General features: G+C 53.4%; 1 protein-coding gene across 3 annotated transcripts in view; it reads right to left on the bottom strand.

The window, feature by feature from the left end:
- Positions 1–20500, bottom strand: part of fam83hb (family with sequence similarity 83 member Hb) — an 80103-nt gene extending 59603 nt beyond the window's left edge. The window contains exons 1-2 of one of the 3 annotated variants that reach the window (XM_070880142.1): positions 20350–20500; positions 17949–18419 (exon numbers count right to left, since the gene is read on the bottom strand). In XM_070880142.1, the coding sequence (XP_070736243.1) occupies positions 17949–18395 (447 nt within the window). In that variant the 5' untranslated portion in view covers positions 18396–18419; positions 20350–20500. Of the gene's footprint in view, positions 1–17948; positions 18434–18511; positions 18527–20343 lie in introns of those variants that run through there. The other 2 variants (XM_070880140.1, XM_070880141.1) reach the window with 2 other exon arrangements.
- Positions 20501–24514: the final 4014 nt, after the last annotated feature.

Raw genomic sequence — 24514 nt, forward strand, 5'->3', positions numbered from 1 at the left:
TCTCTCTTTCCTTGGGCATTGGTTTAAATTAAGAGCCGGGATTAAAAACTAAACATTCAAAACTTAATTAACTAAATACATTAGCGATGGCGGGACAGGCGAGTTGTTACTGCTGCAACATGTGGGAGCTGGTGGACCCCATTGAGGTCCACGGTGACCACATCTACAGTAGGTGTCTGCACCTCGAGGAACGTCGGCTCCGTGTTGATGAGCTGCAGTCCGAGCTTCAAACACTGCGATACATCGGGGAGGGGGAAGAGTTACCTGGACGCTGTGTTCCAGGAAGCAGTCACACCCCTTAAATCAATTAATTCAACTTCGGTCCGTGGTCAGGGACAGGAGGGTGTGACTACAAGTGAGGCAGGTATGGGGACCCACAAATTAACATTGGAGGAACCTCAGCCCTTGCTCTTGTCTAACAGGTTCGAGGCTCTTGCTCCCTGTGTGGACGAGAGCAGGGACTACGGGGAGGATGAGCAAACTGACCACAGCACCGTGGTACAGGTGGCCATTCAAGTGGGGGGAGTAAAAAGAAAGGTTAGCGGGAGAGGGCAGTAAATTTAGGGGCATAGATACCGTTCTCTGCAGCCGAGAGTGTGAGTCCCGAAGGCTGTGTTGCCTGCCTGGTGCCAGGGTTAAGGACGCCTCCTCTGGGCTGGAGAGGAACTTGGAGTGGGAGGGGAAGATCCAGTTGTCGTGGTCCACCAGGTACCAATGACAAAGATAGGACAAAGAAAGAGATTCTGCTGAGGGAGCTAAAGTGAAAAGCAGAACCACAAAAGGTAATAATCTCTGTATTACTACCTGAGCCACAAGCAAATTGGCATCGGGTCAATAAGATCAGAGAGTTCAACACGTGGCTCAAAGACTGGTGTGGGAGAAATGGGTTTTGGTTCGTGGGGCACTGCTACCAGTACTGGGGTAAGAGGGAGCTGTTCCACTGGGACGGGCTCCACTTAGACCGTGCTGGGACCAGTGCCCTGGCAAATTGAATAACTAGGGCTGCAGAAAGGGCTTTAAACTAAATAGTGGGGGGGGAGGAGGGGAGGGTTCAGGTGAGCGGAAATTTAAAAAGTCAAAGAGCAAGGAGAAGGCAATAGAGCAGGGTAGCGAAGGGGGAAATGATAACCAGAGCGTGACAGGAAGGGACAAAATGTACAAAAATAAGAGTGTATCAGAGAGTGGGGTCAAAGCAGGAAAAATGGTAAAAAGAATAAATTTAAAAGCTCCTCAACATTCGTAACAAGATAGATGAGTTGACGGTACAAGTAGATATAAATGTGATATGATCTGACAGCCATTACAGAGACGTGGTTACAAGGTGACCAAGGCAGGGAAATGAATATTCAGGGGTATTTGACGATTTGGTCGGATAGACAGAAAGGAAAAGGAGGTGGGGTAGCTCGGTTTATAAAGGATGGGATCAGTGCAGTAGTGAGGAATGATATTGACTCAGAAGATCAAGATGTAGAATCAGTTTGGGTGGAGATAAGAAATAATAAGGGGAAGAAGTCACTGGTGGGCGTAGTCTATAGGCCCCCCTAACAGTAGCCACACTGTTGAACTGAATATAAATCAAAAAATAATGGAGGCTTGTAAGAAAGGTACGGCAATAAGCATGGGCGATTTTAATCTTCACATTGATTGGTCAAATCAAATTGGCCACGGTAGCCTTGAGGAAGAATTCATAGAGTGTATCCGAGATGGTTTCCTTGAACAGAACGTTGTGGAACCAACAAGGGATCAGGCTATCTTGGATCTGGTACAGGTACTGTGTAATAAGTCTCATAATAAAGGATCCTCTAGGAAAGAGTGATCATAACAAACATAAGAAATTTAAGAAATAGGAGCAGGAGTCGGCCGTTTGGCCCCTCGAGCCTGCTCCGCCATTCAATAAGCTGATGGCTTATCCGATCATGGACTCAGCTCCCCATTATCCTTTTCTCCCTTATCGCTCAAAAAGCTGTCTATCTCTGCCTTAAATATATTCAATGACCCAGCCTCTACAGCTCTCTGGGGTAGTAAATTCCACAGATTTACAACCTTCTGAGAAGAAATTCCTCCTCAGCTCAGTTTTAAATGGGTGGCCCCTTAGAGACTATGCCCCCTTGTTCTAGTTTCCCCTCTGAGTGGAAATATCCTCTCTGCATCCACCTTGTCGAGACCCCTCATTATCTTATATGTTTCAATAAGATCACCTCTCATTCTTATGAACTCCAATGTGTAGAGGCCCAACCTACTCAAACTATCTTCATAAGTCAATCCCCTGATCTCAGGAATCAACCGAGTGAACCTTCTCTGAACAGCCTCCAATTCAAGTATATCCTTCCTTAAATACGGAGACCAAAACTGTACGCAGTACTCCAGGTGTGGCCTCACCAATACCCTGTACAGTTGTAGCAGGACTTCTCTGCTTTTATACTCTATCCCCCTTGCAATAAAGGCCAACATTCCACTTGCCTTCCAGATTACTTGCTGTACCTGCATACTAACTTTTTGTGTTTCATATACAAGGGCCCCCAGGTCCATCTGTACTGAAGCACTTTGCAATTTTTCCCCAGTTAAATAGTAATTTGCTTTTCTATTATTTCTGCCAAAGTGGATAACTTCACACTTTCCCACATTATACTCCATCTGCCAAATTTTTGCCCACTCACTTAGCCTGTCTATATCCCTTTGCAGATTTTTTGTGTCCTCCTCACAATTTGCTTTCCCACCCATCTTTGTATCATCAGCAAACTTGGCGACATTACACTCGGTCCCTTCATCCAAGTCATTAAAATAGATTGTAAATAGTTGAGGATCCAGCACTGATCCCTGCGGCAGGGATGAACTTAAAATAACAGTACTCAGTAAAATAATGGGACTAAAGATGGACAAGTTCCCTGAACCTGATGGCCTGCATCCTAGGGTCTTAAAAGAAGTAGCTGCAGGGATAGTGGATGCATTGGTTGTAATTTACCAAAATTCCCTGGATTCTGGAGTGGTCCCAGGTGATTGTAATGCTGCTAACATCTGTTGTTGGGAAAATGCTGGAGTCCATTATTAAGGAAGCAGTAGCAGGACATTTGGAAAAGCATGATTCAACCAAGCAGAGTCTGCATGGTTTTATGAAAGGGAAATCATGTTTGACAAATTTGCTGGAGTTCTTTGAGGATGTAATGAGCAGGGTGGATAAGGGGGCGATCAGTAGATGTGGTGCATTTGGACTTCCAGAAGGCATTCGATAAGGTGCCACATAAAAGGTTACTGCACAAGATAAGAGCTCATGGGGTTGAGGGTAATATATTAGCATGGAGAGAGGATTGGCTAACTAACAGAAAACAGAGAGTCGGGGAAAAGGGGTCATTTTCAAGTTGGCAAACAGTAACCAGTGGGGTGCCGCAGGGATCGGTGCTGGGCCCCAACTATTTACAATCTATATTAATGACTTGCATGAAGAGACTGAGTGTAATGTAGCCAAATTTGCTGATGACACAAAGATGGGTGGGAAAGCAAGATGTGAGGAGGACACAAAAAATCTGCAAAGGGATGTAGACAGGCTAAGTGAGTGGGCAAACATTTGGCAGATGGAGTAAAATGTGGGAAAGTGTGAAGTTGTCCATTTTCACAGGAAAAATCAAAGAGCAAATTACAAAATGCTGCAGTACAGAGGGAGCTGGAGGACTTTGTGCATGAAACACAAACAGTTAGTATGCAAGTACAGCAAATAATGAGGAAGGCAAATGGAATGATGTCCTTTATTGCAAGGAGGATGGAGTATAAAAGCAGAGAAATCCTGCTACATAGAAACATAGAAAATAGGTGCAGGAGTAGGCCATTTGGCCCTTCGAGCCTGCACCACCATTCAATAAGATCATGGCTGATCACAAAATGTACAGGGTATTGGTGAGGCCACACCTAGAGTACTGCGTACAGTTTTGGTCTCCGTATTAAAAGGTAGGATATACTTGCATTGGAGGCAGTTCAGAGAAGGTTCACTAGGCTGATTCGGAGATAAGGGGGTTGACTTATGAAGATAGGTTGAGTAGGTTGGGCCTATACACATTGGAGTTCAGAAGAATGAAAGGTGATCTTATTGAAACATGTAAAATAATGAGGGGGCTCGACAAGGTCGATGCAGAGAGGATACTTCCCCTCGTGGGGGAATCTAGAACTAGGGGGCATAGTTTCAGAATAAAGGGTCGCCCATTTAAGAATTGAGATGAGGAGGAATTTCTCTCAGAGGGTCGTAAATCTATGGAATTCTCTGCCCCAGAGAGCTATGGAGGTTGGGTCATTGAATATATTTAAGACAGAGATGGACAGATTTTTGAGCGATAAGGAAGTAAAGGGTTATGGGGAGCGGGGAGGGAAGTGGAGCTGAGCCCAAGATCTGATCAGCCATGATCTTATTAAATGGAGGAGCAGGCTCGAGGACCATGTGGCCTACTCCTGTTCCTAATTCTTATGTTTATGTTCTTATCTGAGGTTAATTCGGTTGATGAGCTGCAGGCACAAATAGCAACGTGGGAATATGATGCAATGGGGATAACTGAGACCTGGCTCAAAAAAAGGGAAAATTGGATGTTAAATATTCCTGGGTACAAGGTATTCAGGAAAGATAGGGAAGGGAAAATAGGAGAAGGTGAAGCAGTTTTGATTACTGAAAATATTACAGTGTTAGAAAGAATGTCCTTGAGGGATCAAAGACAGAAACTATTTGGCTAGAGTTGAGAAACAATAAAGGAGCTATTTTGCTAGTTGGTGTATTTTATAGGCCTCCAGATTGTGTAAAGGATGTGGAGGTGCAGATTTGCAAATAAGTCACTTATCGGTGCAAGAACTATAGAGTGTTAAGATCAGCCATGATCTTACTGAATGGCGGAACAGGCTCGAGGGGGCGAATGGCCTACTCCTGTTCCTATTTCTTATATTGGGAGACTTTAACTCTACACTTATAGAGAAGGACAATGTGCAATCTAGAATAAAAATAGCTAATTTCAGTGGGTTGAGAACAGATCTCCCCTGGGTAAATTGGAATCAAAGATTGGCAGGCAAAGTCCACAGATTGTCCACAGATCCCTGAAAGTAGCAGGCCAGGTGGATAAGGTGGTTAAGAAGGCATACGGAATTCTTGCCTTTATTGGCATATAGAATATAAGAGCAGGGACGTTATGGTTGAATTGTATAATACTTAGGTTAGGCCACAGCTGGAGTACTGCGTGCAGTTCTGGTCGCCGTATTATAGGAAGGACATGATTGCACTAGAGAGGGTGCAGAGGAGATTTACTAGGTTGCCTGGAATGGAGAATCTTAGTTATGAGGAGAGATTGGATAGGCTGGATTTGTTCTCATTGGAGCAGAGGCAGTTGAGAGGAGACCTCATTAAGGTGTACAAAATATTGAGGGGCCTGGACATAGGGCCCATCTCCATTGGTGGAGGGGTCTATTACGAGGGGGCATAGTTTTAAGGTGGTTGGTAGAAGGTTTAGAGGGGAATTGAGGGGGGGCTTCTTTACGCAGAGGGTTGTGGGGATCTGGAACTCGCTGCCTGGAAGAGTGGTGGATGCAGAAACCCTCACCACTTTTAAGAGATGGTTGGATGGGCACTTGAAGTGCCCTAACCTGCAGGGTTACAGACCTAGAGCTGGTAATTTGGATTAGACTGGATGACCTTTTGTTGGACGGAGCAGATATAATGGTAAGTACTGCAGGGAATAGAATACGGCCAGGGTGATCGCCTGGACTAGTGTCGATCGCCTGGATGGGTCAGAGAGGAACTTTCCCAGATTTTGTTCTCCAATTGGTCTGGACTTTTGTCTGGTTTTTGCCTCTCCCAGGAGATCACATGGTTCCGGTTGGGGTGGAGTGTAGAATGTTTCAGTGTAGCGCTGTCGCAGTTGTGTGGGGCGGACTGGTTGGGCCGGGTGCTCTTTGCCTTTCCGCCATTGTTCATTGTTCCTAGGTTTATATGTAACCTTCAGGGCTGCTGACCGAGGGCCGTGCGGCTCTTTGTCGGCCAACGCGGACACGATGGGCCGGAATGGCCTCCTTCTGCGCTGCAGGTTTCTATGATTCTATGTTTTTATAGAGTAAATGAAGCGAAACGGTTTCCATTGGCTGAAAGGTTGATAATGGGAGGGCACAGATATAAGGTGATCGGCAAAAAAAAGAGGAGACATGAGGGGAAACCTTTTTTATGCAATGAGCGGTTAGGATCTGCAATGCACTGCCTGATGGGCGGTGGAACAGATTCAATAGTAACCTTCAAAAGAGAATTGGATAAATACCTGAAGGATAAAATTGCCGGGATATGGGGAAAGAGCGGGGAGAGTGGGACTGACTGCACTGCTCTTCGACAGAGCCGGCGCGGACTCGATGGGCCGAATGGCCTCCTTCTGTGATCCTATTCTAGGATCTCAGAGGGTTGTAGGACTGGAGGATGTTACAGAGATAGGGAGGGTCGTAGGGGCTGAAGGAGGTTAGAGAGATAGGGAGGGGTGTAGGGTTGGAGGAGGTTACAGAGATAGTGAGGGGTGTAGGGCTGGAGGGGGTTACAGAGATAGGGAGGGGTGTAGTGCTGGAGGAGGTTACAGAGATAGGGAGGGATGTCGGGCTGGAGGAGGTTACAGAGATAGGGAGGGTGTGGGGCTGGAGGAGGTTACCGAGATAGGGAGGGATGTAGGGCTGGAGGAGGTTACAGAAATAGGGAGGGATGTAGGGCTGGAGGAGGTTACAGAAATAGGGAGGGTGTAGGAGCTGGAGGAGGTTACAGAGATAGGGAGGGCTGTAGGGGGTTACAGAGATAGGGAGGGATGTCGGGCTGGAGGAGGTTACAGAGATAGGGAGGGTGTAGGGCTGGAGGAGGTTACCGAGATAGGGAGGGATGTAGGGCTGGAGGAGGTTACAGAAATAGGGAGGGTGTCGGAGCTGGAGGAGGTTACAGAGATAGGGAGGGGTGTAGGGCTGGAGGAGGTTACAGAGATAGGGAGGGCTGTAGGGCTGGAGGGGGTTACAGAGATAGGGAGGGGTGTAGGGCTGGAGGAGGTTACAGAGATAGACAGGGCCGTAGGGGCTGGAGGAGGTTACAGAGGTCGGGAGGGGTGTAGGGCTGGAGGACGTTACAGAGAGTGAGAGGGGTGTAGGGCTGGAGGAGGGTACAGAGATAGGGACGGATGTAGGGCTGAAGAGGATTACAGAGATAGGGAGGGGTGTAGGGCTGGAGGATGTTACAGAGATAGTGAGGGGTGTAAGAGCTGGAGGAGGTTACAGAGATAGGGAGGGGTGTAGGGGCTGAAGGAGGTTACAGAGATAGGGAGGAGTGTAGGGGCTGGAGGAGGTTACAGAGATAGGGAGGCGTGTAGGGGCTGAAGGAGGTTACAGAGATAGGGAGGAGTGTAGGGCTGGAGGAGGCTACAGAGATAGGGAGGGCTGTAGGGGCTGGATGAGGTTACAGAGACAGGGAGGGCTGTAGGGCTGGATGAGGTTACAGAGATGGAGGAGGGTTGTGGAGCTGAAGGGGGTTACAGAGATAGGGAGGGGGAGGGGGGTTATAGAGATGGGGTGGAGAGGGGGTTAGATAGAGGGGCGTGAGGAAGTTATAGAGATAGAGGGAGGGGTTATAGAGATGGTGGGGGGGCGAGGGGGTTACAGAGATGTGGGAGGTTACAGAGATAGAGGGGGTGAGGGGGTTACAGAGATAGAGGGGGGCGAGGGGGTTACAGGGATAGAGGGGGCGAGGGGAGTTACAGAGATAGAGGGGGTGAGGGGGTTACAGAGATAGAGGGGGGCGAGGGGGTTACAGGGATAGAGGGGGCGAGGGGAGTTACAGGGATAGAGGGGGTGAGGGGGTTACAGGGATAGAGGGGGTGAGGGGGTTACAGAGATAGAGGGGGTGAGGGGGTTACAGAGATAGAGGGGGCGAGGGGGTTACAGAGATAGAGGGGGTGAGGGGGGTTACAGAGATAGAGGGGGTGAGGGGGTTACAGGGATAGAGGGGGGTGCGAGGGGGTTACAGGGATAGAGGGGGGCGAGGGGGGTTACAGAGATAGAGGGGGGTGAGGGGGTTACAGGGATAGAGGGGGCGAGGGGGTTACAGGGATAGAGGGGGTGAGGGGGTTACAGAGATAGAGGGGGCGAGGGGGTTACTTACATAAGAACATAAGAATTATGCCCTCGAAATACTGACACACTCCCGGGGACCCCCTGTAAATACTGACACACTCCCGGGGACCCCCTGTAAATACTGACACACACCCGAGGATGCCCTGTAAATACTGACACACACCCGAGGATGCCCTGTAAATACTGACACACACCCGGGGACGTCCTGTAAATACTGACACACTCCCGGGGACGTCCTGTAAATACTGACACACTCCCGGGGACCCCCTGTAAATACTGACACACTCCCGAGGACACTCTGTAAATACAGGCACACTCCCGAGGACACTCTGTAAATACAGGCACACTCCTGGAGAAGTCCCTCGAAATACTGACACATTCCCGGGGACGCTCTCTAAATACTGACACACTCCCGAGGACATCCTGTAAATACCAACACACTTCCATCTGCCAAACCTTAGCCCATTCGCTTAACCTATCCAAATCTCTTTGCAGTTCTGTGTCCTCCACACAACCCGCTTTCCCACTAATCTTTGTGTCATCTGCAAATTTTGTTACACTACACTCTGTTCACTCTTCCAGGTCATCTATGTATATTGTAAACAGTTGTGGTCCCAGCACCAATCCCTGTGGCACACCACTAACCACCGATTTCCAACCCGAAAAGGACCCATTTATCCCGACTCTCTGCTTTCTGTTCGCCAGCCAATTCTCGATCCATGCTAATACATTTCCTCTGACTCCGCGTACCTTTATCTTCTGCAGTAACTTTTTGTGTGGCACCTTATCGAATGCCTTTTGGAAATCTAAATACACCACATCCATCGGTACACGTCTATCCACCATGCTCATTATATCCTCAAAGAATTCCAGTAAATTAGTTCAACATGATTTCCCCTTCATGAATCCATGTTGCGTCTGCTTGATTGCACTATTCCTATCTAGATGTCCCGCTATTTTTTCCTTAATGATAGCTTCAAGCATTTTCCCCACTACAGATGTTAAACTAACCGGCCTATAGTTACCTGCCTTTTGTCTTCCCCCTTTTTTAAACAGAGGCGTTACATTAGCTGCTTTCCAATCCGCTGGTACCTCCCCAGAGCCCAGATAATTTTGGTAGATTATAACGAATGCATCTGCTATAACTTCCACCATCTCTTTTAATATCCTGGGAAGCATTTCATCAGGACCAGGGGACTTGTCTACCTTGAGTCCCATTAGCCTGTCCAGCACTACCTCCTAGTGATAGTGATTGTCTCAAGGTCCTCCCTTCCCACATTCCTGTGACCAGCAATTTTTGGCATGGTTTTTGTGTCTTCCACTGTGAAGACCGAAGCAAAATAATTGTTTAAGGTCTCAGCCATTTCCACATTTCCCATTATTAAATCCCCCTTCTCATCTTCTGAGGGACCAACATTTACTTTAGTCACTCTTTTCCATTTTATATATCTGTAAAAGCTTTTACTATCTGTTTTTATGTTTTGCGCAAGTTTACTTTTGTAATCTATCTTTCCTTTCTTTATTGTTTTCTTAGTCATTCTTTGCTGTCGTTTAAAATGTTCCCAATCTTCTAGTTTCCCACTAACCCTGGCCACCTTATGCGCATTGGTTTTTAATTTGATACTCTCCTTTATTTCCTTGGTTATCCCTTCTCTTACTGTCCTTCTTTTTCACTGGAATATATTTTTGTTGAGCACTATGAAAGAGCTCCTTAAAAGTCCTCCACTGTTCCTCAATTGTGCCACCGTTTAGTCTGTGTTCCCAATCTACTTTCGCCAACTCTGCCCTCATCCCACTGTAGTCCCCTTTGTTTAAGCATAGTATGCTCATTTCTGACACAACTTCCTCACCCTCAATCTGATTACAAATTCAACCATACTGTGATCACTCATTCCGAGAGGATCTTTTACTAGGAGATCGTTTATTATTCCTGTCTCATTACACAGGATCAGATCTAAGTTCGCTTGCTCCCTTGTAGGTTCTGTAACATACGGTTCTAAGAAACAATCCCGTATGCATTCTATGAATTCCTCCTCCAGGCTACCCTGTGCGATTTGATTTGACCAATCGATATGTAGGTTAAAATCCCCCATGATTACTGCCGTTCCTTTTTCACATGCCTCTATTATTCCCTTGATTATTGCCCGCCCCACCATGAAGTTATTATTTGGGGCCTATAAACTACACCCACCAGTGACTTTTTCCCCTTACTGTCTCTAATCTCCACCCACAATGATTCAACATTTTGTTCATTAGAGCCAATATCGTCTCTCACAACTGCTCTGATATCTTCCGTTATTAACAGAGCTACCCCACCTCCTTTCCCTTCTTGTCTATCTTTCCGAATTGTCAGATACCCCTGTATGTTTAATTCCCAGTCTTGGCCACCCTGCAACCACGTTTCTGTAATGGCCACCAAATCATACCCATTTGTAATGATTTGTGCCGTCAACTCATTTGCTTTATTTCGAATGCTGCGTGCGTTTAGAGTGTTTTAATACTAGTTTTTAAACCATGATTTTTAGTTTTGACCCCTCCTGCAGCCCCTTTATATTCATACATATTGTCCCTTTCTATCACTTGTGGTTTACACTTACCCCAGTGCTATTCTGCTCTGTTGCCTCCTGCCTTTTGCATTCTTTCTTGGGATCCTGTTCATCTGAGCTCTCACCCACTCTAACTAGCTCAGAGCCCTCTCCTGGGTTCCGAATACTCCTTGCATTGAGATTACAGGGATAGAGAGGGCGAGGGGGTTATTGAGATAGAGGGGGGTGAGGGGGTTTACAGAGATAGAGGGGGAGCGAGGGGGTTATAGAGATCGAGGGGGGTCGAGGGGGGTTACAGAGAATGAGGGGGGCGAGGGGTTACAGGGATAGGGGGGGGTCACAGAGATAGAGGGGGGGGGCGAGGGGTTACAGAGATAGAGGGGGGTCGAAGGGAGTTATAGAGATAGAGGGGGGGGCGAGGAGGGTTATAGAGATAAAGGGGGGGCGAGGGGGTTACAGGGTTAGAGGGGGGCGAGGGGGTTACAGGGTTAGAGGGGGGTCGTGGGGGGGTTACAGAGATAGAGGGGGGGCGAGGGGGTTATAGAGATAGAGGGGGGGCGAGGGGGTTATAGAGATAGAGGGGGGGGCGAGGAGGGTTATAGAGATAAAGGGGGGGCGAGGGGGTTACAGAGATAGAGAGGGGTGCGAGGGGGTTATAGAGATAGAGGGGGTCGAGGGAGTTACAGAGATAGAGGGGGGGGCGAGGGGGTTATAGAGATAGAGGGGGGTGCGAGGGGTTATAGAGATAGAGGGGGTCGAGGGGGTTACAGAGATAGAGGGGGGGGGCGAGGGGGTTATAGAGATAAAGGGGGGGCGAGGGGGTTACAGAGATAGAGGGGGGTGCGAGGGGTTATAGAGATAGAGGGGGTCGAGTGGGTTACAGAGATAGAGGGGGGGGCGATGGGGTTATAGAGATAGAGGGGGTCGAGGGGGTTACAGAGATAGAGGGGGGGGCGAGGGGGTTATAGAGATAGAGGGGGTCGAGGGGGTTACAGAGATAGAGGGGGGGGGCGAGGGGGTTATAGAGATAGAGGGGGTCGAGGGGGTTATGGAGATAAGGGGGGGGGGGCGAGGGGGTTATAGAGATGGGGGGGGCGAGGTGTTTATAAAGATAGAGGGGGAGGGCGAGGGGGTTATAGAGATAGAGGGGGGACGAGGGGGTTATAGAGATAGAGGGGGGGGGCGAGGGGTTATAGAGATAGAGGGGGGGCGAGGGGGTTATAGAGATAGAGGGGAGGCGAGGGGGTTAGAGAGATAGAGGGGGGGCGAGGGGGTTATAGAGATAGAGGGGAGGCGAGGGGGTTAGAGAGATAGAGGGGGTCGAGGGGGTTATGGAGATATGGGGGGGGGCGAGGGGGTTATAGAGATAGAGGGGGGACGAGGGGGTTATAGAGATAGAGGGGGTCGAGGGGGTTATGGAGATAAGGGGGGGGGGCGAGGGGGTTATAGAGATAGGGGGGGGCGAGGTGTTTATAAAGATAGAGGGGGAGGGCGAGGGGGTTATAGAGATAGAGGGGGGGGCGAGGGGGTTATAGAGATAGGGGGGTGCGAGGGGTTATAGAGATAGAGGGGGGCGAGGGGGTTATAGAGATAGAGGGGGGGGCGAAGGGGTTATAGAGATAGAGGGGAGGCGAGGGGGTTATAGAGATAGAGGGGGGGCGAGTGGGTTATAGAGATAGAGGGCAGGCGAGGGGGTTAGAGAGATAGAGGGGGGGCGAGGGGGTTATAGAGATAGGGGGGTGCGAGGGGTTATAGAGATAGAGGGGAGGCGAGGGGGTTAGAGAGATAGAGGGGGGGCGAGGGGGTTATAGAGATAGGGGGGTGCGAGGGGTTATAGAGATAGAGGGGGGCGAGGGGGTTATAGAGATAGAGGGGAGGCGAGGGGGTTATAGAGATAGAGGGGAGGCGAGGGGGTTAGAGAGATAGAGGGGAGGCGAGGGGGTTATAGAGATAGAGGGGGGCGAGGGGGTTATAGAGATAGAGGGGGGCGAGGGGGTTATAGAGATAGAGGGGGTCGAGGGGGTTATAGAGATAGAGGGGGGACGAGGGGGTTATAGAGATAGAGGGGGGGGCAAGGGGGTTAGAGAGATAGAGGGGGGGGCGAGGGGTTATAGAGATAGAGGGGGGCGAGGGGGTTATAGAGATAGAGGGGAGGCGAGGGGGTTAGAGAGATAGAGGGGGGGCGAGGGGGTTATAGAGATAGAGGGGGGCGAGGGGGTTATAGAGATAGAGGGGGTGCGAGGGGGTTATAGAGATAGAGGGGGGGGCGAGGGGGTTATAGAGATAGAGGGGGGCGAGGGGGTTATAGAGATAGAGGGGAGGCGAGGGGGTTAGAGAGATAGAGGGGGGGCGAGGGGGTTATAGAGATAGGGGGGGTGTGAGGGGGTTATAGAGATAGAGGGGGGGGGGAGGGGTTATAGAGATAGAGGGGGGCGAGGGGGTTATAGAGATAGAGGGGAGGCGAGGGGGTTAGAGAGATAGAGGGGGGCGAGGGGTTATAGAGATAGAGGGGGGGGCGAGGGGGTTATAGAGATAGGGGGGTGCGAGGGGGTTAGAGAGATAGAGGGGGGGCGAGGGGGTTATAGAGATAGGGGGGTGTGAGGGGGTTGTAGAGATAGAGGGGGGCGAGGGGGTTATAGAGATAGGGGGGGGCGAGGGGGTTATAGAGATGGGGGGGGCGAGGGGGTTGTAGAGATAGGGGGGGGCGAGGGGGTTATAGAGATAGGGGGGGGCGAGGGGGTTGTAGAGATAGAGGGGGGGCGAGGGGGTTATAGAGATAGAGGGGGTGCGAGGGGGTTATAGAGATAGAGGGGGTGCGAGGGGGTTATAGAGATAGATGGGGTGCGAGGGGGTTATAGAGATAGGGGGGGCGAGGGGGTTATAGAGATGGGGGGTGTGAGGGGGTTGTAGAGATAGAGGGGGCGAGGGGGTTATAGAGATAGGGGGGTGTGAGGGGGTTGTAGAGATAGAGGGGGGCGAGGGGGTTATAGAGATAGGGGGGGGCGAGGGGGTTATAGAGATAGGGGGGGGCGAGGGGGTTGTAGAGATAGAGGGGGGTGAGGGGGTTATAGAGATAGAGAGGGGTCGAGGGGGTTATAGAGATGGGGGGGCGAGGGGGTTACAGGAATAGAGGGGGGGCGTGGGGGTTTTCGAGATGGGGGGCGAGGGGGTTATAGAGATAGAGGGGAGGGCGAGATGGGGGGGCGAGGGGGTTACAGGGATAAAAGGGGGCAAGGGGGTTATAGAGATAGGGGGGGGCGAGGGGGTTACAGAGATGGGGACGAGGGGGGTTACAGGGATACAGGGGCGAAGGGGTTAGAGGGATACAGGGGCGAGGGGGTTAGAGGGATAGAGGGGCGAGGGGGTTAGAGGGATAGAGAGGGGGCGAGGGGGTTATAGAGATGGGGGGGGCAAGGGGGTTACAGGAATAGAGGGGGGCGTGGGGGTTTTCGAGATGGGGGGGCGAGGGGGTTATAGAGATAGAGGGGCGAGGGGGTTAGAGGGATAGAGGGGCGAGGGGGTTACAGGGATAGAGGGGTGAGGGGGTTACAGGGATAGAGGGGCGAGGGTGTTACAGGGATAGAGGGGCGAGGGGGTTACAGGGATAGAGGGGCGAGGGGGTTAGGGGGATAGAGGGGCGAGGGGGTTACAGGGATAGAGGGGCGAGGGGGTTACAGGAATAGAGGGGCAAGGGGGTTACAGGGATAGAGGGACGAGGGGGTTACAGGGATAGAGGGGCGAGGGGGTTAGAGGTATAGAGGGGCGAGGGGGTTAGAGGGATAGAGGGGTGAGGGGGTTACAGGAATAGAGGGGCGAGGGGGTTAGGGGGATAGAGGGGCAAGGGGGTTACAGGAATAGAGGGGCGAGGGGGTTACAGGGATAGAGGGGCGAGGGGGTTACAGGGATAGAGGCGGTGAAGGGGGTTACAGGGATAGAGGGGCGAGGGGGTTACAGGGATAGAGGCGGTGAAGGGGGTGCGAATCCATGGATTGATTGAAAACAAGAATGAGAATGTTAAAATCTGACAGTAAGGAGAGATCGTTTCCAGCGGCAGCAGGGTCGGTAACCAGAGGGCACAGATTGAAGGTAATTGGCAAAAGGACCAGAGTGGAGATGGGGAAAACATTTCTTTCGGCAGCGAGTTGTTGTGATCTGGAACGCGCTGCCTGAAGGGGCGGTGGAAGCAGATTTAATCGTGGCCCAGAAATTCCAGCCTCCCTGGGTCGGTACGGAGTGTGTGTCGAGTATGTGCCGGGTCGGGACAGAGTGCATGCCGGGTGTGTGCCGGGTCGGTACGGATTGCGTGCCGGGTGCGTGCCGGGTCGGTACGGAGTGTGTGTCGAGTATGTGCCGGGTCGGGGCAGAGTACGTGCCGGGTCGGGGCAGAGTGCGTGCCGGGTGCATGCCGGGTCGGTACGGAGTGTGTGTCGAGTGTGTGCCGGGTCGGGGCAGAGTACGTGCCGGGTCGGGGCAGAGTGCGTGCCGGGTGCGTGCCAGGTGCGTGCCGGGTCGGTACGGAGTGCGTGCCGGGTGCGTGCCGGGTCGGGACAGAGTGCGTGCCGGGTCGGGACAGAGTGCGTGCCGGGTCGGGACAGAGTGCGTGCCGGGTGCGTGCCGGGTCGGTACGGAGTGCGTGCCGGGTGCGTGCCGGGTCGGTACGGACTGCGTGCCGGGTGGGGACAGAGTGCGTGCCGTGTGCGTGCCGGGTCGGGACAGAGTGCGTGCCGGGTCGGGACGGAGTGCGTGCCGGGTCGGTACGGAGTGCGTGCCGGGTCGGTACGGAGTGCGTGCCGGGTCGGGACGGAGTGCGTGCCGGGTCGGGACGGAGTGCGTGCCGGGTCGGGACGGAGTGCGTGCCGGGTCGGGACGGAGTGCGTGCCGGGTCGGGACGGAGTGCGTGCCGGGTGCGTGCCGGGTCGGGACCGAGTGCGTGCCGGGTCGGGACGGAGTGCGTGCCGGGTCGGGACCGAGTGCGTGCCGGGTCGGGACCGAGTGCGTGCCGGGTCGGTACGGAGTGCGTGCCGGGTCGGGACAGAGTGCGTGCCGGGTCGGGACAGAGTGCGTGCCGGGTCGGGACAGAGTGCGTGCCGGGTCGGGACGGAGTGCGTGCCGGGTCGGGACAGAGTGCGCGCCGGGTCGGGACGGAGTGCGTGCCGGGTCGGGACGGAGTGCGTGCCGGGTCGGGACGGAGTGCGTGCCGGGTCGGGACGGAGTGCGTGCCGGGTCGGTACAGAGTGCGTGCCGGGTCGGTACAGAGTGCGTGCCAGGTGCGTGCCGGGTCGGGACAGAGTGCGTGCCGGGTCGGGACAGAGTGCGTGCCGGGTCGGGACGGAGTGCGTGCCGGGTCGGGACGGAGTGCGTGCCGGGTCGGGACAGAGTCCGTGCCGGGTCGGGACAGAGTGCGTGCCGGGTCGGTACGGAGTGCGTGCCGGGTCGGGACGGAGTGCGTGCCGGGTCGGGACCGAGTGCGTGCCGGGTCGGTACGGAGTGCGCGCCGGGTCGGGACAGAGTGCGTGCCGGGTCGGGACAGAGTGCGTGCCGGGTCGGGACAGAGTGCGTGCCGGGTCGGTACGGAGTGCGCGCCGGGTCGGGACAGAGTGCGTGCCGGGTCGGGACAGAGTGCGCGCCGGGTCGGTACGGAGTGCGTGCCGGGTCGGGACAGAGTGCGTGCCGGGTCGGGACAGAGTGCGTGCCGGGTCGGGACAGAGTGCGTGCCGGGTCGGTACGGAGTGCGCGCCGGGTCGGTACGGAGTGCGTGCCGGGTCGGGACAGAGTGCGTGCCGGGTCGGGACAGAGTGCGTGCCGGGTCGGGACAGAGTGCGTGCCGGGTCGGTACGGAGTGCGCGCCGGGTCGGGACAGAGTGCGTGCCGGGTCGGGACAGAGTGCGCGCCGGGTCGGTACGGAGTGCGCGCCGGGTCGGGACGGAGTGCGTGCCGGGTCGGGACAGAGTCCGTGCCGGGTCGGGACGGAGTGCGTGCCGGGTCGGGACGGAGTGCGTGCCGGGTCGGGACGGAGTGCGTGCCGGGTCGGGACGGAGTGCGTGCCGGGTCGGGACCGAGTGCGTGCCGGGTCGGGACGGAGTGCGTGCCGGGTCGGGACCGAGTGCGTGCCGGGTCGGGACCGAGTGCGTGCCGGGACCGAGTGCGTGCCGGGTCGGGACCGAGTGCGTGCCGGGTCGGGACAGAGTGCGTGCCGGGTCGGGACGGAGTGCGTGCCGGGTCGGGACAGAGTGCGTGCCGGGTCGGGACAGAGTGCGTGCCGGGTCGGGACAGAGTGCGTGCCGGGTCGGGACACAGTGCGTGCCGGGTCGGGACAGAGTGCGTGCCGGGGTGTGTACGGACCCGGCAAGGCATCGGAAAAGCCGGTTTTCGGCGGGCATTGGTTTCTGGTTTGACAGACCCTCCCGCATCTTGGGAGAAGGATATTCCCACGGCAGGGATTGGACTGTTTGCCCATCTCTTGCCCTGCGAATGTCCTTAAAACTCCAGCGCCTGGTGAAAGCAGGTGCATAGCCTACTTTTACCAGCGTAAGAGTTTAAATACATACAAAAACATAGTTAAATAAAATTTAAAAATACATATTTATGTTAAAAGTCCACTCAGGTAATTTTATTTTAAACCATAATTAAACTTTTTTTTAAAATCGGCAAAAAGATGTTTTTTTTCAAACCTTTTATATCAACTTTAATTTCTATAGTGTATTTATGTGAGTTTTTTAATGTTTTATGTCGTGTTTGGGGGTGTATCTCATTCACAGTAATAGGAGTTTCCGACTTACGACCTCCGCTTACTATGAATGAGAAAATACTTCCCTGTGATTGGGTGTCCAGGCCCACTTGACTCCTGCGGATGTCCTAACGTGAATGCCCTAACGTTGCACAAGAAGAGCAGGCCTCGAGTCCGCGATCTCTGGCAAGCGTTCGACCAAAAGGTAAGTGTGCATCTTTTCTCCTACTTTTAGTCACACGCCCGCGGGAAGAAGAAACCGGGATTTCAGGGCCAGTAACTTTCGAAAGGAACTTGTATAAATAGTTGCAGGGCAATGGTGAAAGACCGGGGCAGTGGGATTACACGGATAGGTTTTGCACAGAGCTGACACAGGATCGATGGGCCGAATGGCCTTCAATCCATTCTATGGCTGTACAGTGAGTGTTACAGACAAGTCTACGGCTCAGTGTGGGACTGTGAAAGGAGACAGTGAGTCGAGTGAACGCCTGGAACCTACACGGCCATTCCTCTTCCCCATGGGATTATCGGGGTGAAAAGACCATTGAGCAGCTCATTCATCTCCTTACCTGGGTAGCGGACCTGATCAGTCTTCTGACCTCCTCCTTGATGCTCAGAGCATCGGGGGCCGGTGGGTGGACAAAGATGGTGACATCGGAGGGTCCCCTGCACATGTGAGTGCTGGGCCATCCCAGATCCAGCGCTGGGGCAGCAATGTCAGTATGGACAGGCCAATAGGTGCCCGATGAGTCCGATTCATCATACTCATCGCCCAGAAACTCAAGCTCGTCCAAGGGTATGGCCGGTTTCTTCAGGTGCTTATTAATGTGCTCAATCTCGCTGGTGCTGAGAAAGTCCACCTCCTTCTCATTCACCAGGAAGCGGTAATAGGCGTCGATCCCCTCCTCCGCCAGTACGTCGATGGCAATGCGGTAATACTCCTTGTAGTGAGGAGGGACATGGCTGGAATCATTGTCGACATCGCCCGTGAACGAACATTGAGAGCGGTGTGCCATCTCACGTCCACTGCTGCAGCTCACCTGTACATACACACCTGGGTTAGTGACACTGGGACACACACCTACCTGTACACACACACACCTGGGTTAGTGACACTGGGACACACACCTACCTGTACACACACACACACCTGGGTTAGTGACACTGGGACACACACCTACCTGTACATACACACACCTGGGTTAGTGACACTGGGACACACACCTACCTGTACATACACACACCTGGGTTAGTGACACTGGGACACACACCTACCTGTACATACACACCTGGGTTAGTGACACTGGGACACACACCTACCTGTACACACACACACACACACACCTGGGTTAGTGACACTGGGACACACACCTACCTGTACATACACACACCTGGGTTAGTGACACTGGGACACACACCTACCTGTACACACACACCTGGGTTAGTGACACTGGGACACACACCTACCTGTACACACACACCTGGGTTAGTGACACTGGGACACACACCTACCTGTACACACACACCTGGGTTAGTGACACTGGGACACACACCTACCTGTACATACACACACCTGGGTTAGTGACACTGGGACACACACCTACCTGTACACACACACCTGGGTTAGTGACACTGGGACACACACCTACCTGTACATACACACACCTGGGTTAGTGACACTGGGACACACACCTACCTGTACACACACACCTGGGTTAGTGACACTGGGACACACACCTACCTGTACATACACACACCTGGGTTAGTGACACTGGGACACACGGCTACCTGTACACACACACCTGGGTTAGTGACACTGGGACACACACCTACCTGTACATACACACACCTGGGTTAGTGACACTGGGACACACGGCTACCTGTACATACACACACCTGGGTTAGTGACACTGGGACACACACCTACCTGTACACACACACACACCTGGGTTAGTGACACTGGGACACACACCTACCTGTACACACACACACCTGGGTTAGTGACACTGGGACACACACCTACCTGTACACACACACACCTGGGTTAGTGACACTGGGACACACACCTACCTGTACACACACACACCTGGGTTAGTGACACTGGGACACACACCTACCTGTACACACACACACCTGGGTTAGTGACACTGGGACACACACCTACCTGTACACACACACACACCTGGGTTAGTGACACTGGGACACACGGCTACCTGTACACACACACCTGGGTTAGTGACACTGGGACACACACCTACCTGTACACACACACACCTGGGTTAGTGACACTGGGACACACGGCTACCTGTACACACACACACCTGGGTTAGTGACACTGGGACACACACCTACCTGTACACACACACACCTACCTGTACACACACACACCTGGGTTAGTGACACTGGGACACACACCTACCTGTACACACACACACACCTGGGTTAGTGACACTGGGACACACACCTACCTGTACACACACACACCTGGGTTAGTGACACTGGGACACAGGCACCTACCTGTACACACACACACACACATGGGTTAGTGACACTGGGACACAGGCACCTACCTATATACACACACACACCTGGGTTAGTGACACTGGGACACAGGCACCTACCTGTACACACACACCTGGGTTAGTGACACTGGGACACAGGCACCTACCTGTACACACACACATCTGGGTTAGTGACACTGGGACACACACCTACCTGTACACACACACCTGGGTTAGTGACACTGGGACACACACCTACCTGTACACACACACACCTGGGTTAGTGACACTGGGACACACACCTACCTGTACACACACACACCTGGGTTAGTGACACTGGGACACACACCTACCTGTACACACACACACACCTGGGTTAGTGACACTGGGACACACACCTACCTGTACACACACACACCTGGGTTAGTGACACTGGGACACAGGCACCTACCTGTACACACACACACACCTGGGTTGGGCAGTGGGGTGGAGCGGAGTGTGGAGCGCAGAGTTGGGGCTGGCTGGGCAGACACAGTGGGGTCTGGCGGAATGCTGGGGCCGCTGGCTGTCCAGGGGCCACACGGGGCTGTGCTCCGCTCCGCTCCCACTCCGGGCCCCGCTCCGCCCCGAACTCCCGCTGCCGGCCACCGCTCGGATCCAGGAAACAAAGTTCAACTCGGGAGGGACCTGGAGCTTCACATCCGGCGGGAGAGCTCGCCACTCCCAGTACTGTGGGTGGGGTGTCTGATCTGGCACCCTGCCCCCGGCACCCAGCCTGGCACCCTGTCCCACAGCTTAGCACCCTGTCCCACAGCCTAGGACCCTGCCCCAGCACCCAGCCTAGCACCCAGCCCCACAGCTTATCACCCTGCCCCCAGCACCCAGCCCCACAGCTTATCACCCTGCCCCCAGCACCCTGTCCCACAGCTTAGCACCCTGCCCCCAGCACCCAGCCCCACAGCTTAGCACCCTGCCCCCAGCACCCAGCCCCACAGCTTAGCACCCTGCCCCCATCACCCAGCCCCACAGCTTATCACCCTGCCCCCAGCACCCTGTCCCACAGCTTAGCACCCTGCCCCCATCACCCTGTCCCACAGCTTAGCACCCTGTCCCCAGCACCCTGTCCCACAGCCTAGCACCCTGCCCCAGCACCCAGCCTAGCACCCTGTCCCACAGCTTAGCACCCTGCCCCCAGCACCCTGTCCCACAGCCTCGCACCCTGTCCCACAGCCTGTCACCCTGTCCCCAGCACCCTGCCCAACAGCCTGGCACCCTGTCCCCAGCACCCTGACCCACAGCACCCTGCTCCTCACCCGACTCCATCCACCGGGTAAGGCAGACCTGGCACTTGGACAACACCTTTCACCCCCTCAGCACTCCCTGCCATTTACCATACGTGAAGTACTTGATTTGAAGTTTTGTTGTAATGTAGGAAACACTCAGCCAGTGTGCGCACAGCAAGCTCCCACAAACAGCAATGTGATAACGACAGGATAATCAGTTTTACTGATTTTGATTGTGGGCTAAATATTGTCCCAGGATATTGGGGATAACTCCCCTGCTCTTTGAATAGTGCCATGGGATCTTTTACTTCCGCCTGAAAGGCAGACGGGGCCTCGGTTTAACATCTCATCTGAAAGTCGGCACCTCTGACAGTGCAGCACTCCCTCAGTACTGCCTCTCTGACAATGTAGCACTCCCGCAGTACTGACCCTCCGATAGTGCAGCACTCCCTCAGTACTGCCCCTCCGATAGTGCAGCACTCCCTCAGTACTGCCCCTCCGACAGTGCAGCACTCCCTCAGTACTGCCCCTCCGACAGTGCAGTGCTCCGTCAGTACTGCCCCTCCGACAGTGCAGCACTCCCTCAGTACTGCCCCTCCGACAGTGCAGCACTCCCTCAGTACTGCCCCTCCGACAGTGCAGTGCTCCGTCAGTACTGCCCCTCCGACAGTGCAGCACTCCCTCAGTACTGCCCTTCCGACAGTGCAGCCCTCCCTCAGCACTGCACTGAACTGTCAGCCTAGAGATTTGTGCTCAAATTTCTGGAGTGGGTCTCGAACCCACAACCTCGTGACTCAGAAGTGAGAGATGTACGCACTGAGACACTGGAACTTGAGCCAGGCTGCTGACACATCAGAACAGGCAATTAACACATCAGGCTGACCACATTATATAAACAGAGGAACTAGCAAGGGAACGCAGCGATTACATTGGTGCAGATAAAGTGAACTTTGCTGTTTTTGTCTTGGGTCTTGGATGAGCTCAGCAGCCCCTCCCCCTCTAGCAGGGTTGCCAAGAACCCTCTGGGACCCCCCCTGCAATCTCCGGAATGAGGGATTAATCTCCGACATACTTAGGCAGAGAAATTATCTCTACACTTTAAACAGAAGTTGCTCTTTCATTTTCTTTGCACACTGTTGTTTACTAGCTATGAAGTGGTGCTGGTGTGGAGGCTGTTTTATTAGTCATGGGCTAGTTGGAGACGCAGGCCACACTGTCCGCATGCCCAACACGAGACTCCCAAAGCAAGCGCTCTACTCGGAACTCCGACACGGCAAGCGAGCCCAAGGTGGGCAGCGGAAACGTTACAAGGACACCCTCAAAGTCTCCCTGATAAAGTGCAACATCCCCACTGACACCTGGGAGTCCCTGGCCAAAGACCGCCCTAAGTGGAGGAAGTGCATCCGGGAGGGCGCTGAGCACCTCGAGTCTCGTCGCCGAGACCATGCAGAAACCAAGTGCAGGCAGCGGAAAGAGTGTACGGTAAACCTGTCCCACCCTCCCTTTCCCTCAACCACTGTCTGTCCCATCTCTGACAGAAACTGTAATTCCTGCATTGGACTGTTCAGTCACCTAACAACTCACTTTTAGAGTGGAAGCAAGTCTTCCTCGATTTCGAAAGACTGCCTATGATGATGAAGATGATAATGGGAGGCGCAAGGGCAGGTGGTGAGCCCTCAGAAATGCTTCCAACTGGAGCTCGGCCCCAGTCAGTCCGTTGTGGAAAGCAGGAAGTCGGCCAGAGTTATGAGGACACTCGAAGCATTCGATAAAGCTGCCTGTCTGTACCTGCCTCTCACCTGCTGACTCTGCAGCTCTCAATTACCAAGCTCCCTGCTCAGTCCTGTACCAGCACCAGACCGATTGCCAGCGCAGGATTCCAATCCAGCCACTCACTCCCATTCACTCCCAATCCACTCACTTCCTGCCGCGGAAATGTTCCGGAATCACTTCTCCCTTCCCCCACCCCCGCTCTTACGTTTAGAGTAACTCCACAAGACTGTATAATCTTAAGCTCAAACTGTTGTGACCTTGGTCTCTTTAATGTAACTCCAGAGTGAGGAGGGAGCATGGTAGTCTGCCTTTTATACCTGCTTGCCCGGGGTGTGCAGGTGACCCTTGGGTCTCCCACAGGTGCACCCCCTGGTGGCAAGTCTTACACACTAGTAAAGTTTACATACATAACATCACTCCCTCCCCCAAGTTATTTACAAGTTGAGGCGATCCAGGGCTCTGCGTTCCCCCGTTGATCGCCTGAGTTGAAGTCCTGACATGGGTGAGTGGGTCGGATCATAGCTGCTCTGCGGTGTGGCTGGTCTGATCGGACTGTCGGGCATGGTGGGTTCATCCTCGTGGTTGATCGCGAGGTTGATTGCTGGTTGGGTGTGTCTGGGTGGATCAATGATGGTAATGTCCTCTTCAAACTCTTCTTGGTTGTCAGTGAATCGCAGTTTGGTCTGATCCAAATGTTTTCTGCACGTTTGTCCATTCAAAGGTTTGACAACAAACACTCTATTCCCTTCCTTGGCTAACACAGTGTCAGCAACCCATTTGGGACCATGACCGTAATTAACAACAAACACAGGGTCATTAACCTCAATGTCACGTGACACAGCCACGCAATCGTGGTACATGTTATGCCGGTGACGCCGGGTTTCTGCATGATCATTGAGATCCGGGTGGACTAAGGAGAGCCTGGTTTTGAGTGCTCTCCTCATTAACAATTCTGCCGGGGGAACACCAGTAAGCGAGTGGGGTCGCGTCTGGTAACTGAGCAGAACCTGAGATAACCGGGTCTGCAGGGAACCGTCCATCACGCGTTTCAAGCTCTGCTTGATGGTTTGGACTGCCTGTTCCACTTGACCATTGGATGTGGGTTTAAACGGGGCAGACCTGAATGCTTAATGCCATTGCGGGTCATGAACTCGTTGAATTCCGAGCTGGTGAAACATGGTCCATTGTCACTAACAAGGACGTTGGGCAAACCATGGGTGGTGAACATGGCCCGGAGGCTTTCAATGGTGGCAGTGGACGTACATGATGACATTATTATACATTCAATCCATTTAGAGTAAGCATCCACTGCTACAAGGAACATCTTTCCTAGAAAGGGGCCAGCGAAATCTACGTGGACCCTGGACCACAGTTTGGAGGGCCATGACCACAGACTCAGTGGGGCCTCCCTTGGTGCATTGCTCAACTGTGAGCAAGTGAAATATTGGTGTACACATGACTCCAATTCCGAGTCAATGCCAGGCCACCAAACATGTGACCTGGCGATAGCCTTCATCATGACTATGCCTGGGTAAGTACTGTGGAGATCACGTATAAACGTTTCCCTGCCTTTTTTTG

This window comes from Pristiophorus japonicus, chromosome 5, assembly GCF_044704955.1.
Source record: "Pristiophorus japonicus isolate sPriJap1 chromosome 5, sPriJap1.hap1, whole genome shotgun sequence".
Classification (NCBI taxonomy): Eukaryota; Metazoa; Chordata; class Chondrichthyes; family Pristiophoridae; genus Pristiophorus; species Pristiophorus japonicus.